Source organism: Hyaena hyaena, unplaced genomic scaffold (genome assembly GCF_003009895.1).
Source record: "Hyaena hyaena isolate Hyena2069 unplaced genomic scaffold, ASM300989v1 scaffold_21, whole genome shotgun sequence".
NCBI classification, from domain to species: Eukaryota; Metazoa; Chordata; class Mammalia; order Carnivora; family Hyaenidae; genus Hyaena; species Hyaena hyaena.
The window spans coordinates 5,772,254-5,787,098 of record NW_024080653.1 but is presented as its reverse complement, the minus strand read 5'-3'; the positions used below and the strand labels follow the sequence as shown (position 1 = coordinate 5,787,098).

The 14,845-nt window shown below is 53.9% G+C and overlaps 1 protein-coding gene across 5 annotated transcripts in view; it reads left to right on the top strand.

The window, feature by feature from the left end:
* The window catches only part of CCDC57 (coiled-coil domain containing 57), a 93,550-nt gene that overhangs the window by 57,673 nt on the left and 21,032 nt on the right, over positions 1–14,845 (top strand). For 4 of the 5 annotated variants that reach the window (XM_039226219.1, XM_039226218.1, XM_039226217.1 and 1 more), the window contains 3 exons: positions 5,684–5,775; positions 10,615–10,746; positions 11,113–11,329. In XM_039226219.1, the coding sequence (XP_039082150.1) occupies positions 5,684–5,775; positions 10,615–10,746; positions 11,113–11,329 (441 nt within the window). Of the gene's footprint in view, positions 1–5,683; positions 5,776–10,614; positions 10,747–11,112; positions 11,330–14,165; positions 14,202–14,845 lie in introns of those variants that run through there. The other variant, XM_039226220.1, reaches the window with a different exon arrangement.

Genomic DNA, 14,845 nt, shown 5'->3' with positions numbered 1-14,845 from the left:
CTCTACATCAGGGGTCACGAACGCATGAGGACACGGACCCGCTCGGTGCCGTCGGGAGCCTCGTGCAGGGAGGTTAGCCTGCTCACCGCCCCCCACCCCGCAGCCCTGGACCCCGGCCCCGGCCCCTCAGGTCTGCCTCGCGCTTGAAATCACACAGCCTGGAGCCTTTCCTCCCTGACCTTTTCTTCCCCCTAAGTTTCTGTGTGTTCTGATTATAAAAAGGCTGTCTGCTCATTGCAAAGATTTAAGTGAGTGCAGAGAAGTACTAATTTATAGAGGAAAGCACAGATTACTAACTAGAGCAAACACGCATCCAGAAGACGGTGCCCGGCTCCTGTCTGTCTGTCAGGTGTGAGTGTGCACCCCCCAAGCGGCCCCACTCTGCGTCGGGTGCGAGGGTACGTGGCCCCACACATGAGTGCTGGACCGGCCCCTGCTCAGGTGCAGCTCTCCAGAGAGGCGCCGGGCGCCGCAGCCAATCCCTGTGCCGTGGCTCTGCAGCCGGGCCACCCCCTGGGGACACAGACGGCACGCAAGCCAGCCTGCAGAGAAAGTGGGTCTTGTGCGTGTTCACAACAGTGAATAAAAGCTCTTGACCGCAGCCTCTCTCAGAGGGCTTTGTGCGGGCCCGCTTCGGGGGAATGTGTCGTTGCTGTAATTTGTATTTCCAGCGTGTGCGTGTGTGCTGGCGGCGCGGTTCCTTATCATGTCATTTTCTGGCGGAACTTTTTGTAAAAAAAAAAAAAAACGACGAACGAGGGGTCTCACTTCCATGGGTCTCCTGACCCAGACCTACCAAGCGTGTGCGCGTAAACAGCGAGGTAGTTCCTCATGTTTATTTTTCATAATCACACGCACATCTAAGATCCCAGCGTGAGCAGAAGCGTCACCTTCAGTCACATTTTACGTCCTGGCGCCACGCCTTCCCCAGCCTCGCCCTGGCGGGACACCGCTGGTTGTGACCACCGTCTGGAACGACGGCTTGGCTGGAGAAAGAACCGCGCGCCGACATTTTCTCAGAACCTTTCCAAGCGGGTGTTCCTCTGTCTGAAGAAGTTGGCCCTTGGCCAGTGGAGCCCCTTCCTGGGCGGGAGGGGCCCCCCGTCCTCTCTGGCCGCTCCTCTCCGGTGTCGCCAGCCTGGGTCTGAGTGGGAGCTGGGCTGGTGTTACTTTAATCTGCTCAGGAATCGGTTTGTTTTTTCTCATCTTAAGACTTGGTGGCCGGTTGTTGGTTTTTCCCATTCTTTGAAATTCTCAGCCATTGTTTCTTTAAATAATGTTCTTCCCTTTGTTCTAATCTCTTCTGGAGATGTCATCAGACCTGCTGGAAATCTCTCTCCTCTCCCTTCCCCCCCCTTCTTATCTCGGTCTCTTTCTCTCTGCCATCTCTCTCTCCCCCTCCCTCTCTCTCCCTCTCTCTCTCCCTCTTTCCCTCTCCCCTCCCCCCTCCCAACAGTGGACGGATTCCTGGGTCCTTATAAGTTTACATTTCATGTTTATTCAGTCCTTTCCTTGGGTTTCATTGTTCTTTTCCTGATTTCTTTAACATTTACTTTATTCTTGTTTAGTAATTGCATTTTTTAAGGTGCGAATTTTCCATCTGAGTGTGGCTTTGGCCACGTCTCAGAGGCTTTGAGGGATAGTGTTTTCCGTGTGGTTAGCTTCCAGATACTTTGCCATTATGGACCCAAGTTTTATGTTGCACTCAAGTGGTTTAGGAGAGTTTCAGGAGTTTTTAGTTATTTTCAAACATGTGTTGAATTTTACTTTTGACTCTATTCCGTTAGCAGCCTTATCATATCGACTTATTAACATTCTTTCTAAATGTGTGTTTAGTTGTTAACGGGAATTGCCAATAACGGCAATGTTTGTGTTAAGATCCTGTGCACTTCCTGTCTTCACCGTGTGCATCATCTGTTTTCCTGCTGTGTCACTCGGCGTGAAATGTCCAGGAGGTCACAGGTCTTGCCAGGTCAGGTGTGCAGTGTCCTTTGTGACGGTCAGTGCCAGCGGGGGCAGGGCAGGGAGCGGTCCGAGCAAGCTCTGCGCTGAGCTGGACACAGGCACGGCCCGGGAATCGTGACCTGAGCCCAAATCGAAAGTGAGACGCAGGCACCTCTAATGACGTTTCTAATCAGGTGTTTAAAGGGTCATTTCAGGGTGCCTGGGCGGCTCAGTAGGTAGAACGTCCAACTTCGGCTCAGGTCATGATCCTGTAGTTCGTGGGTTCGAGCCCCGCGTCGGGCTCTGTGCCAATAGCTCAGAGCCTGGAGCTGCTTCAGATTCTGTGTCTCCCTCTCTCTCTGCCCCTCCCCCACTCATGCTCTGTTTCTGTCTCAATAATAAATAAACATAAAAAGAAATTAAAAGGGTCATTTCCAGAAAGAGGTAAAATGTGTCTCTCCGACAGTGGTGAGAAGGGATACGGGTTTGGGGTTTTCTTCTGTTCATCCAGCAGCGGCAGCTGGCTCCCAGGAGGGGCCCAGTCACAAGTAGCAGGACAAAGACACTGACTGGCAAATGGAGGTGGACCTGAGTTTTCTAAGGGGAGGGGCTGCCAGGAGAACCATGGGGGACCGTGATGCACGCGCAGAGTACACGTCCCTCAGCTCGCAGCACTGCGGACAGGGTGGCGGCCTGGGGCAGAGGCCTTGCTGCGCTCAGGGCGGCTTCCATCCCAAAGCATGTGTTTTCTTGCCATTTCTCTGCTTTTCATAAAACATGATCTCAGAGAAGGATGATTCGTGATCACGAACAAGGCTGGTCCCTTGGCCGGATCATTTCCATGTAGCAAGAACATTAATTCACTGATCCGGCCTTCCCGAGCTTGCTTTGCCAGAAGTTTCCATCAAGAGTCCAGATTGGACTTTTACAAGCTTCTCGTTTGCTGTACTGAGAGCAAGAAGCCGAGAACTCACTGGCTTCATCTGCTGAATGATTCTGAGCAAATTCCTTTTATCTCAAGGTCAGAAACACCCGAGGCCTGGGGGCTGCTGGTGACCTTCCCAGCTCTTCACCAGAGAAGCCGCAGTCCTGACGTGTGAGTGTCCAGCTCAGATCTGGCCAAACAGGCAGGACTGTGGCCGTAGGGCCGTGTTTCCCGTCAGGCCCCGACCTCAGGGCGCCGGTGCAAGTAGAGGGCCGCGTTGCCAGGAAAGTGCTAAGAAACGAAATTCAAGCAGGTGACTTTGTGGATCTAGTGGCTTTACCGAGTGATTCACGACTCAGGCAGCTTCCCGTGCAGCAAGTGGAGGGAGCTCAGATGGCTGCACAGAGCGGAAGGTTCTTACAGGAAGGAGAGTGCCAGCCAGAGGTGATGGTAAAAGAAAGGATTGCCAGTCCCTCCCTGTAAGGGCTGGGGTCTTACCTCGCAAGGACCTCTTCTTCCTTCGGGGGCGGAGAGGGCCCAGTGGCAGGCTCTGCACTGACCGCGGCCTCCTGACAGCCGGTGAAAGCTGCGCTTCTGGCCGAGGCTGGAATGCGGCCAGGCCAGGCATAAAGCCCTGGTTTGGGCCTTGGCCCGAGTGACTTGAATTTGGGCCTGTGATTTGCTTTTGAACAAAAAAGAAGACTGTGGGGCGCCTGGGTGGCTCAGTAGGTTGAGCGTCAGTTTGGTTTCAGCTCAGGTCATGATGATCTCACGGTCTGTGAGTTTGAGCCCCACTTTGGGCTCTGTGCCGACAGCATGGGGCCTGCGTAGGCTTCTCTCTCTCCCTGTCTCTCTCTGCCCCTGCCCTGCTCGCTCTCTCTCAAAACAAACTTAAAAAAAAGAAAGATGACTCACCAAGAGTCTCTGAGTTCTGAAGACTTAAGGAGAGAGTAAGATGCCACTTGGAGGTGTTTCCCTTCAGCTCACAAAGGCAGAGGCCGCTGACGCGTTACGGACCGCGGCCGGCTCCGGAGGGAGAGAGGGCCCGGCTGGGCCTAGGAAGTGGCCGTGAAAACGACGTATCTACAGAAGAGCCGCAGCCGTCCCCGCGCCGCCCCCCGCCCTCGGCCCACTGGGTTCTGGTTCCTGGTCAGAAGAGTCCACGTTCTTCTCACCTGGGGCCCCGAAGCCCTGCCTCGTTCCACTGGGAGCGTCTCCAGGTGTCAGGCGGGCCGGGCAGCGCCGGCAGAAGCCTGTGCCCGGAGCACAGCGGGCCTCGCCCCCAGGGGACACCGGAAACCGGCCCGCACTGACCACCGCACCGCGCATCCCACGGTTTCCTGCGGTGACGTTTACAGGTGCGGCAGGAGGTACAGCAGCAGCTGGTGAGAAATAGAGCAGTTAGTCCCGTACGTTGTGAACGAGGTCCTGGCACTGTGGTCTCAACATAGTCTTACCGAGCCGACTCCCCTTTCCCGGGATGCCGTGAGATAGAGAGCTGCCCGCGTGCGGAGACGGGGCCGGTGGGCGCTGTGGGCGGGTGACTGGGTCAGAGGAGGACCGTGGGTTTCCAGCCGCGGCCGGAGCACCGGTGGCTGAGGCCGTGGACGAGCCCTGCGCGGCCTCTGCACAGCCCTCCCGACCGCAGGCGCACTGGCCTCGCTCTAGAACTTTCCCTCGCGTCTCGTTTGTTGCCTCTTCTCTTTTCTCATCAAAGTACCACTTCTTCCACAGCGACTCCACCGCCTTACTTTTCCAGCGGCATCTGCCTGGGTTCCGATTTCTCCACATCCTGGGCAGCACCTTCTGTCTTTTCCATCCCGTCCACCTGAGGAGTAGCTCCTGTGGTCTAGATTCCGCATTTCCCCGACAGCTAACGATACGGCCGTGGGCGCTCGTCGGCCACTTGTGGGTCTTTGGGCCCCAGAGCTTTTATGCTCAGGTGTTACAGTCTAGGAAAATAAGGTCATTTCCAAATTGTGTCCTTCACATGCGCTTTCATCTCCTCGGAGAAGCTGACGCAGAATTCAGGAGCCGCCCCTGAAGGTCCACGGTGACAGGGCTGATTCCCTAACTACCCAGATGTGAATAACATGCACTGTACTCACCACCGTCTTCAGATGAGTGGATAATAACCTTTTTCAAAATTTCTGTTTCCGTTTCAAATACAGTAAATACCAGCATTTACAACTCACATATACACTACAACTTCGGCATCCTCACTGAGCTTGTGTTTAACCACGCTGATTCATCGTTCTGACAAACGTTATTTTGACAGTAATTGCATCTTGTCGTGTGTCAGCTTAGAGATAAACTTCCTAGATTTCTAGTAACTTAACCCAAGTTGAGTTAGCAAACAGGTGTTCTTTGGGGGCCCAATCATTTCTGACTAAGCCAGGCTGCCTGCAAGGGGACAGGCGCCATCTTTGCGTTTATTCACGTAACCTCCTGCTGCTACCTTCTTGTGCGGCAGAGAGAGTGCCCTTTGGGCCCGTTAATGCAGGTGTGGACTGCTGCTTGGAGAAGCCGTGTCAGGCCACGTACAGCTGCAGTGACGGGCGGAGAGGGGTGACGCGGTATTCTTCCTTGGGGTTTGTGTTTGGCACGAGGGAGACCCAGGAATGAAGTACATGCAGAAAGCAAACCGTGTTGGTGCCTGGCTGGCTCGGTCGGCAGAGCATGTGACTCTTGATCTTCGGGTGTGAGTTCAAGCCCTACGCTGGGCACAGAACTTACTTTAAAATAAAAAGGTAAAAGGAGAAGGAGAAGAAGAAAAAATAAGAAAGCAAATCCTTTCTCTCTCCTTGTTTCTAGGGAAGCCGCCTCACCAGCCCCTGACCCCCACTGAGGCCTGGAACGCGACCGAAGCACCTCGGGGGCAGGAGACGGCCCCGTCTGCAGTCCAGGTAACACTCCTGTATCTGAGAACAGCGTCTTCGCTGACTTTTTACCAGTTGCTTAAGGACCGCATTTCATCACCAAAATGCCACAATCCAGTAGACATAATCCAGCTTTCAGCGCCTGAACATGGTCACCAGTGACATCTCAGTGTATCCTGCTGTTTTTTAAAATTACACAGGGCGCCCAGGAGGCTCAGTCATGAAGTGTCCGACTTTGGCTCAGGTCATGATCTTGTGGTTCGTGGGTGGGTTCGAGCCCCACGTCGGGCTCTGTGCTAACAGCTCAGAGTCTGGAGCTGCTTCAGATTCTGTGTCTCCCTCTCTCTGCTTCCTCCGCCCTCAGTTCGCGCTCTGTCTCTTTCTGTCTCAAAAATAAACGCCAAATGAAATGAAATGAAATAACAAAAAATAGGGGTGCCTGGGTGACTCAGTAGTTTAAGCGTCTGAGTCTTGATCTTGGCTCACGTCATGATCTCACGGTTTGTGAGGTCAAGCCCCACGTCGGGCTCCATGCTGATGACGCAGAGCCTGCTTGTGCACGTGCTGTCTCTCTCTCTCAAAAATAAACTTTTAAAAATAAAATTATAAGGGGCGCCTGGGTGGCTTAGTCAGTTGAGCGTCCGACTTTCGCTTAGGTCATGATCTCGCGGTTTGTGGGTTCGAGCCCCGCGTCGGGCTCTGTGCTGACTGCCTGCTCAGAGCCTGGAGCCTGTTTCAGTCTGTGACTCCCTCTCTCTCTGACCCTCCCCTGCTCACGCGCTCTCTGTCTCTCCTAGAAATAAATAAAACATTTTTTAAAAATTTTTAAAAAATAAAATAAAACTATAAAAATAATAAAAATAAATACAAAATAAACATAAAATTACAAATTACATCATATGTATATTTTATTATAGCTTTACCCACCTGGGTATTATTTTTCAAATCCTCACCAATATGATGGGTTAAAAAAATTGCATCTTTCAAAAGTTTTTCCCAAGGCTCAGAGCCCGATGCAGGCTGATCTCACAACCATGAGATCACGACCTGAGCTGAAATCGAGAGTCAGACGCTCGGCACCCTGAGCCGCCAGGCATTCTCGCGCCTGCTGGTTTTTACACACGACAGACCTGCTGCTCGTCCGTGGTAAACCTTTGTCACTCGCCTTGACCTTTTCTTTTTTTAATCCAATGAGCTCTGTCGGTCCACTTTAATGGTTTATTTCACTGTTTTTGGCTTAGAGTGTTTTTCTCTGTTTTGAGTCTTAGGTAAGCCTCCCCCATCTCTCCTAGCCGCCCCGTCTCACCAGCTGTCATGGCGCCATAAGCAATCACCCTCCTCACTGACTTCGAACTGATACTTTTATCATGTGCCGAACATCTAAACTCTTGCTTATGTCTTTTTTAGATTAACGCTTTATTTGGAAATGATTTCTAACCTGATTCACCAGTTGTTAACTTGTTAGCACATTTGGTTTGTCATTCTTTCTCTTCCTTTTTTTGCCTCCCCCACATTTTAGATGGATGGACGGACGGATGGACGGACGGATGGACGGATAGATGATAGATGGATAGATGGAGGGATAGACAGAAGGATGGATTGAGGATAGATAGATGTTAGATGGATATACAGATGATGGATAGACAGGGGATGGATGGATGATGGATGGATGGATAAATAGATAATAGAGAAAAGGTAGAGATACACACAGACAGCTTTGCTCCTGGATCAGCTGAGAATAAGCCCCCTCATGTCTGAAAATGAAGATACCTCCTGACATTATGAACATCAGGAAACATAACATTAATACAGTCCATGGGTGCCTGGGTGGCTCAGTCGGGTGAGCATCCAACTCTTGATTTTGGCTCAAGTTATGATCCCAGCCAGGGTCATGGGATCAAGCTCCGTGTTGGGCTTCAGGCTGAACAAGAAGCCTGCTTAAGATTCTCTCTCTCTCCCTCTCCTCCCCTTTGCCCCTCCCCTGCTTATGCACATACTTATATGCGCCTTCTCTCCCTCTCTCCCTCTCCCTCTCTCTCTCTCTCAAATAACAAAGATAAAATACAATGCTAGAATTTAATCCATGTTCTATACTCAGATTTTGCCAGTCACGAGTCCAGGACCCATGCTGCCTCCCACACTTGGCACGCCTGTGCGTGTGTATGGTTATGTGTGCTGCACGTGTAGATGTATTTGTGCACGTGTGTGGGCACCCATGGGAGTGGGCACTTGTATGGGCATCTCCTACGCCTCAGAATGGGCCTTCTGACCTTGATTGTCCTTCACAACACTGACTCTTGGGAAGAGCCAGGCCAGCGTTGTGCAGACCGTGGGCGACACGTCTGCATTGTGAGATTCGGGTCTGCGTTTATGTTCCCATCGTCCCAGTGAAGGGCCCCCTCCCCTTAAACGCCATGGCTTGTTTCTGCTCCGTTACAAAGTTTTCTTAGCTCTTCTTCCCATTAGGTCTTTACTCAGTGGATATTGTAATTTATGTGTTTTTATTACAAATATTTTAGACTTCCAAGAAGAGACAAAGGCTAATGTAACTACACCACCCAACTTAATAGACAAAATGTTATAAAGTGAAAAGCCCCTTGAGTGTCCTACGAGACACCCCCTCAGACTTCCTCTCGCAGATACTTGAAAAGCTGTACAAGCTGCGTCTGGGGGTGTGTGTTCCTTCCTGCACGGTGCTTTCATCTAGCATCCTGTTGCGGGGATAATACCAAGGCCGACGCAGACTTTTCTGTAAAGGGCTAGAGAATAACGGTGTAGGGCCACGCCTTTAAGGACCCTGCAGTCTCTGTGGCAGTTTAGCCCCGCGATTAGCCTGGAGGCGCCACAGGTGGTGTGTGAACAGATGGGCGTGGGTGTGCTCAGTAAAACTTCACTTCACGGATCCTGAAAATTTTAATTTCATGTCCTTTTCATGTCATGAAACATCCTTTTGATTTTTTCAACCCGGGGGGCTCAGTCGGTTGAGCATCCGACTTCAGCTCTGGTCATGATCTCACAGTTCACGGGTTCAAGCCCCGCGTCGGGCTTTGTGCTGACAGCTCAGGGCCTGGGGCCTGCCTGGGATTCTGTGTCTCCATTTCTGGATCTGCCGTGCTTCTCTGGATTCGCTGTGGAATGGACGTGGAATGTGAGAGAAGGACAGAATCCGGGTTTGAGGCCTGGCAGCTGGCTGAGGGAGGAGATGCAGCCTGGGACCAGCAGTCCCCGGGCTGCCCGCCGGGCTCGTCCGTCGGGCACGCACACCTCATGGGGTGTTGGGGGGCTTCTGCTCGGGCCCAACACAAGCCCTAAGCAAAGGGCAGGGTCTGTGCTATAGGACAGTGGGGACGGTGCCGGGCACCCGGATGGCTCTGTGGGAGAGACAGGCCCAACAGAGACGCTGATGCGGAGACACTGGCCCGAGACAGCTAGGCAAGGCTGGCCACAGACGGGGCCGAAGACCATGTCACTTTCCACCAGAGGATCCCTCCCCTGGGGGCCCCCATCCTCTGGGGACCCCCTCTCCTGGAGGACCCCCTCCCCTTCAGACTCCCTCCCCTGGGGGCCCCCTTCCCTGGAGGACACCCATCCCCTAGGGGACCCCCTCCCCTGCAGACCCTCTCCCCTGGGAGACCCCTTTTCCACTTCTTGAAGTGCCTCACCTTTGAAAGATAACTTTCAAATCATCTGCATTAATTAATTAAACTACATGCATGTTATTAGAAGAAAATATTGTAAATCATAGAATCCATGTGCCTGTTAACCCGGTACAGTAAAAGAGGCATATTGTTATTGTACCTCCACTTCCTTCTAGAACATTAAATACTTCATTACACTAGGGCGCCTGGGGGGCTCGGTTGAGTTCCTGACTCTTGATTTTGACTCAGGTTATGATCTTAAGGTTTGTGAGTTTGTGAGTTCAGCGCCCCAAGTTGGGCTCTGTGCTGACACTGCGGAGTCTATGTGGCATTCTCTTTCTCTCAAAATAAATAAACTTAAGAAATACTTTATTACACTTTATTAACCTCTTTCAAACTACAAAACTGCCATGTCTTTGTTAATCCAGTGAAATGACTCCTTTCTTAAAATGGGAGAAAAGATGACTCTTTGGGGCCCACTTTTTTAACCAACAGATAAATAAGCAAAGGGTGTGATCAGAAAGCACAGAGGAAGACAGCGAGTCCATCCACAAATACGAAAAGCCATTTATTATCACTGCTGCCCCAGGGGCCGTAAGTTAGATCCCAAAGATACGCATGCATTTCTCAGTTGAAAATTCAAATATTAATTGAACTAGAGCGGAGGGAGCCAGGCGGTGGGTGTGAGCGCCCCCTGGGGCAGGAAGAGGCTGGTGGGTCTGGCCGGCTCCCGGGGCCCCCCTGCCACTGGCCTGCTGCTCGGGCTCGGCCCTGGTGCCCCTGCTTTCAATTCTTATGTTTCCTTCTGTGTTTCGTTCTGTGCCTCTTCAAAGACTCCCTAATGCCCCCTCTGACTGCTGCTCTGCAAGCGTCCCCACGGAGGGAGGGTGTCACCAGCCAACGGAGCGAGGCACCGACGACGGGCCATCAGACCGAGAGGCACGGGAGCCACTCTTGTGCCCGGCTCAGGCCCAGGGCCCCTCCCCAGGGGGGCGCGTGTGACACTCAGGTTCCTGGTCTCCCGACGGGCACCGAGGGCCTGTTGTGGTCATCCTGGCCCATGGACATGACCACTCCCCTCCCTTGTGGCCTGTCCCCAGCGTGAGCGAGTCCCTGATACCAGAGATATGGGGCCAGCATTTCTTCCTAATCTTGAGGGAGGCCTGGGTGACATATGCCCTCGGTGACGCGTGGACACTGAGTCCTTTTGCCTGCGTTTCCGTGGCAGGGCTCGGAGAGCACCGAGACGGGACGGCCCTCTGGATGTTCGGGGAAGGCACCGCCCCGCCTGGCCCAGACCGTCTGCAGAGGCCCTCGTCTGCCAGGCTGCGCAGCGCGAGCCGCGGCTGGGTCAGGACAGGCACAGCTGGGCGGCATGTCGGCGCGGGGCCCGGGGCCCTGGCGGGTGGTGGCTGTCCCCAGTGACCGCAGTGTCAGGACCAGATGCCTCTCCTCGTGCCCTTGCACAGTTGTCTCCCAGGGCGCTAGGGGTGAGGGTGCCCACGGCCCCCCACGGCGGGCCTTCGAGGCTGGAGAGGGCGTGCTTCGGGGCATTTGTCCTTTCTTGGCCCCACCTCCCATGGGGACCGGATTGCCTCTGGCCTGCACGTTGTGTGCCTGCCGGGGCTCAGGGAGCGGGGCTTGTCCGGGGGCCATGCCACCACCCCACCCGCCCAGCAGGGCTCTCAGAGGCTGAGACAGGGTCTGTCTTTGTTTACTGCCACAGGGGCGGCACAGGACCTCCGGCGTGACTTGCAGGTCGGCTTGGCAGAAAGAAAACCGGTCCCCAAAGCCACGCTCCGCTCAAGAATCCCGCGAGGGAAAGAGCCACCACGCCCGAAGCTCCTCGTCACCATCCAGCGGTCCCCTCCAGGACACGTGGAAGTTACTGGAGCTGGGATCCAGCCCCTCTGGCCTCGCGTCCCAGGACGACTCTGCGCCAGGTAGGCAGGGGCCGGGGTGCAGGGCGCACGAGTCCCGGCTCCAGGGGCCCGGACACGCCAGGCTCGGCGACTTGTCACTGGCACAATCCAGAGGCAGAGAGACGAGCGGACGTGGCACCGGGAGGGCAGTTATTTCAGTGAGGCCGACGCCAGGGAGACGGCGGGTGAGCATCTCGAAGACGATCTCCGAAGTGGGGGAAATAAATAGTCCTGGGTCTGTGTAAGGGAGATGTGGGCAGAGGCCACCGTGCAGGTGGCCGGAGAGGGTCGGGGGGGACCTGCTGGGCAGGGCGGCCCCTGTTGCTCTGGGGGGGGGGGGCACCCTCGTCAGAGGCCCCCGCCCCGCCCTGAGGGGCCGGCCGTCGCGGCCGCAGCTTCCATTTGGCTCCTGCGGTGGTTTCTGTCCTGCGTGTATTTTCGTTTTCGTATTTTTCGTTTTTGGGTAATGTTCTTGCTTTTAATCCTTTCTGGTTCTTGCGCCCTTTTTCGGCCTTTTCCACTCCCAGATTAGAGATGATTCTTCCCCGATTTCTTCTAATACTTACGGCTTCTTTTTTTAACACGCAAATCCAGGAAGCATTAGGGACGCACCCCGCATATGCTGTCAAATGGGAACCGAACTGTTTCCGCCGCGGGGCCCAGCAGCGGTTCCGAGGGGCCCGTTTGGCCCTCCGCCCGCCGCCGCCGCGGTCTCCTCTCGGTCCCGGTTACTGGGTCTTCGCGCGTCTTCAGACTCGGCGCCGCGCCCCTCCCCCCGGCCCCTCCCCCGCAACCCGCCCCCGGGTCGGCCCGCCGCGCCTCAGCCCTGCCTGCCTGCCGCGGGGCGCACTTCCGTCACTTCCGTCTCCAGCGCGGTTCCGAGTGACCCTCGGGTTCTGTCCCCCCCCCCCGCCCCCCGCAGCCCCGCTTCCCCCTCCTCTCGCGCGGGCGGCACCGCGGCACTTTCCTGGGTGCTCCGCCCACGGGGGCCGTGCTGTTGGGGGAGGGGCGCCGGAGAAACCGTGCCGGACCCCGGGGTGCCTCGCACACCGGCAGCAGCTCCGGGACGCCGCGTCCTCCCGTGTTCACACACGTTCACACGTCTGCCGCCTCCTGTCGCGGGGTCGCGAGGTCGAGCCCCGTGCTGGGCCTGGAGCCTGTTTAAAATACGTAAACAAATAAAGCCGGGCTGGCTGTTTTGTAAACTGCTCGTCACACTTGAAGGCAGCCAAACGAGACAAGAAAGTGAAGAATTCTTTTTTTTTTTTAAGTTTATTTATTCGGAGAGACAGAGACAACACGAGTGGGGAAGTGACAGGGAGAGAGGGGGAGAAAGAGAGCGAGAGAGCGAGAGAGAGAATCCCAAGCAGGCTCTGCACTGTCAGCACAGAGCCCAACCCAGAGCACAAACCATGAGATCATGACCCGAACCAAAATCAAGAGTTGGAAGCTTAGCTGACTGAGCCAGGTTCCCTAAGAAGGTAAAAAAGTTTTTTTAATGTTTTCATTTATTTTTGAGAGAGAGACAGTGTGAGCAGGGGAGGGTCAGAGAGAGAGGGAGACACAGAATCCGAAGCAGCTCCAGGCTCTGAGCTGTCAGCACAGAGCCCGACGTGGGGCTCGAACCCACAACCTGAGAGATCATAACCTGAGCTGAAGTTGGACGCTCAACCGACTGAGCCCCCAGGCACCCCGGAAGAATTCTTAAAAGCCAAAGATTCTTGGGGCGCCTGGGTGGCTTAGTCGGTTAAGCGTCCGACTTTCGCTTAGGTCATGATCTCGCGGTTCGTGGGTTCGAGCCCCGCGTCGGGCTCTGTGTTGACTGCCAGCTGGAGCCTGGAGCGCCTGTTTCAGTCTGTGTCTCCCTCTCTCTCTGACTCTCCCCTGCTCACGCTGTCTCTCTCTCTCTCTCTCTCTCTCTCTCTTTCCTAGAAATAAATAAAAAACATTAAAAAAAAAAAAAAAGCCAAAGATTCCATGAAGGAGGAGCTGAGCACTGAGGTCTGGTTTGACCCCAAGACCTTTGTCAAACTGGGTGAAGTTGACAGTGGGTGTCACACCCTCCTGGTATTTAGAAAGTAGGGGTGGGAGTGTGACGGGTGACCCTGCCCAGAAAGCTGGAACTGGGAAGGGCCGCCTCATCAGTGGGAAGGTAAGCCAGCCCCCACTGAGAACGGGGCCCTTGCACAGAGTGCTGGCAGGGGGCCCATCGTGACTTGTCACCACACGCGGCTCTCACGTGAGTTAGTCCCAATCACCACGCCTGGGTGGTCTGAGGAGTTCAGTTCTGAGTGATTGTGAATTGATGGGGCCCCCAGGCCACTTCAGGGGGTCCACTTCATCTAGGCCACAAAACTTCCCACAGTCAGATTCCAGTTGAGAATATGGTCCCGCACACAGGGAGTGAGGCTGGCAGGGGGCAGACCTGCACGGGCCGTTAATAACTGAGGTTCACAGCTCCCGAGAAATAAAACACCAGCAAGAAAGTACGTTCGAGAAACAAAGAACTATAGAGAAAAATCAAGCAAACTTAAGAAAAAAACAGTTAATGGGCCACCTGGGTGACTCAGTTGAGTGTCTGACTCTCGACTTTGGCTCAGGTCATGACCCCGGGGTCGTGCTCTGCGCTTGGAGTGGAACCTGTTTGGGACGCTCTCTCCCCCTCTCTCTGCCCCTCTGCCACGTGTGTGTGTGTGTGGGGGGTTGGGTTGTCTCTCTCTCTCTCAATGAAATGAAACGAAATGAAATGAAATAACTTCGTTTCTTAAAAAAAAAGAAAAACTTTCAGAAATGAAAAATGTAATTATTCAAAATAAAAACTTAGTGGATGGGTGTAACAACAGATCATGTATTGTAGAATTAGTGAAATAGATGTCATAGATGAAGAAATTACCCAGAGAGACAAAGAGATTGACAAAGAAGGAAGAAAGCAGGTCAGGAGCCGTGGAGGACAGAGTGAGAAGGTGTGACGCTTGCTGGTCGGCCTCAGGTCAGAGTCTGGGACAAAGTTGCCATGTGAAGACGGTGGCTGAAGTCATCCAGATAATACCTCCCGGTCCCGGAAAGCCTCACTGATCCCAGTCTGAATGGCTACAAAGAAGTCCACACTCGGATGTATCAGAACAGAGCCGGTGGTAGTGACATTATTTTGACAGCTGTCAGAGAGCAGACAGGTCACCTGCAGGGACCTGTCAGTCGTGACCGATAGCTGACTTCTCTGTGGGAGCCAGACGGTGAAATTGGATGGGTACGTGGGTCCCTCAGAGCCCTACACCCCGGGACACTGCCACCAGAGGGCAAAACGAAGAGTCTTCAGACAATAAGAACTGAGCACAGTTGGATGTTTGCTAAAAACATAAATACAAAATAAAAATTCCGAAGTAGGAATTGGCAAAAAGTTTCCATAAAGGGCCAAATAGTAAATATTTTTCTCTCTGCAATCATAAGGCATCTCTCGCAGCCACTCATTTCTGCTATTGTAGCTTAAAACAGCCACAGACCCCATGTAAATGAGGGTGTGGCCACCTGCCAATAAAA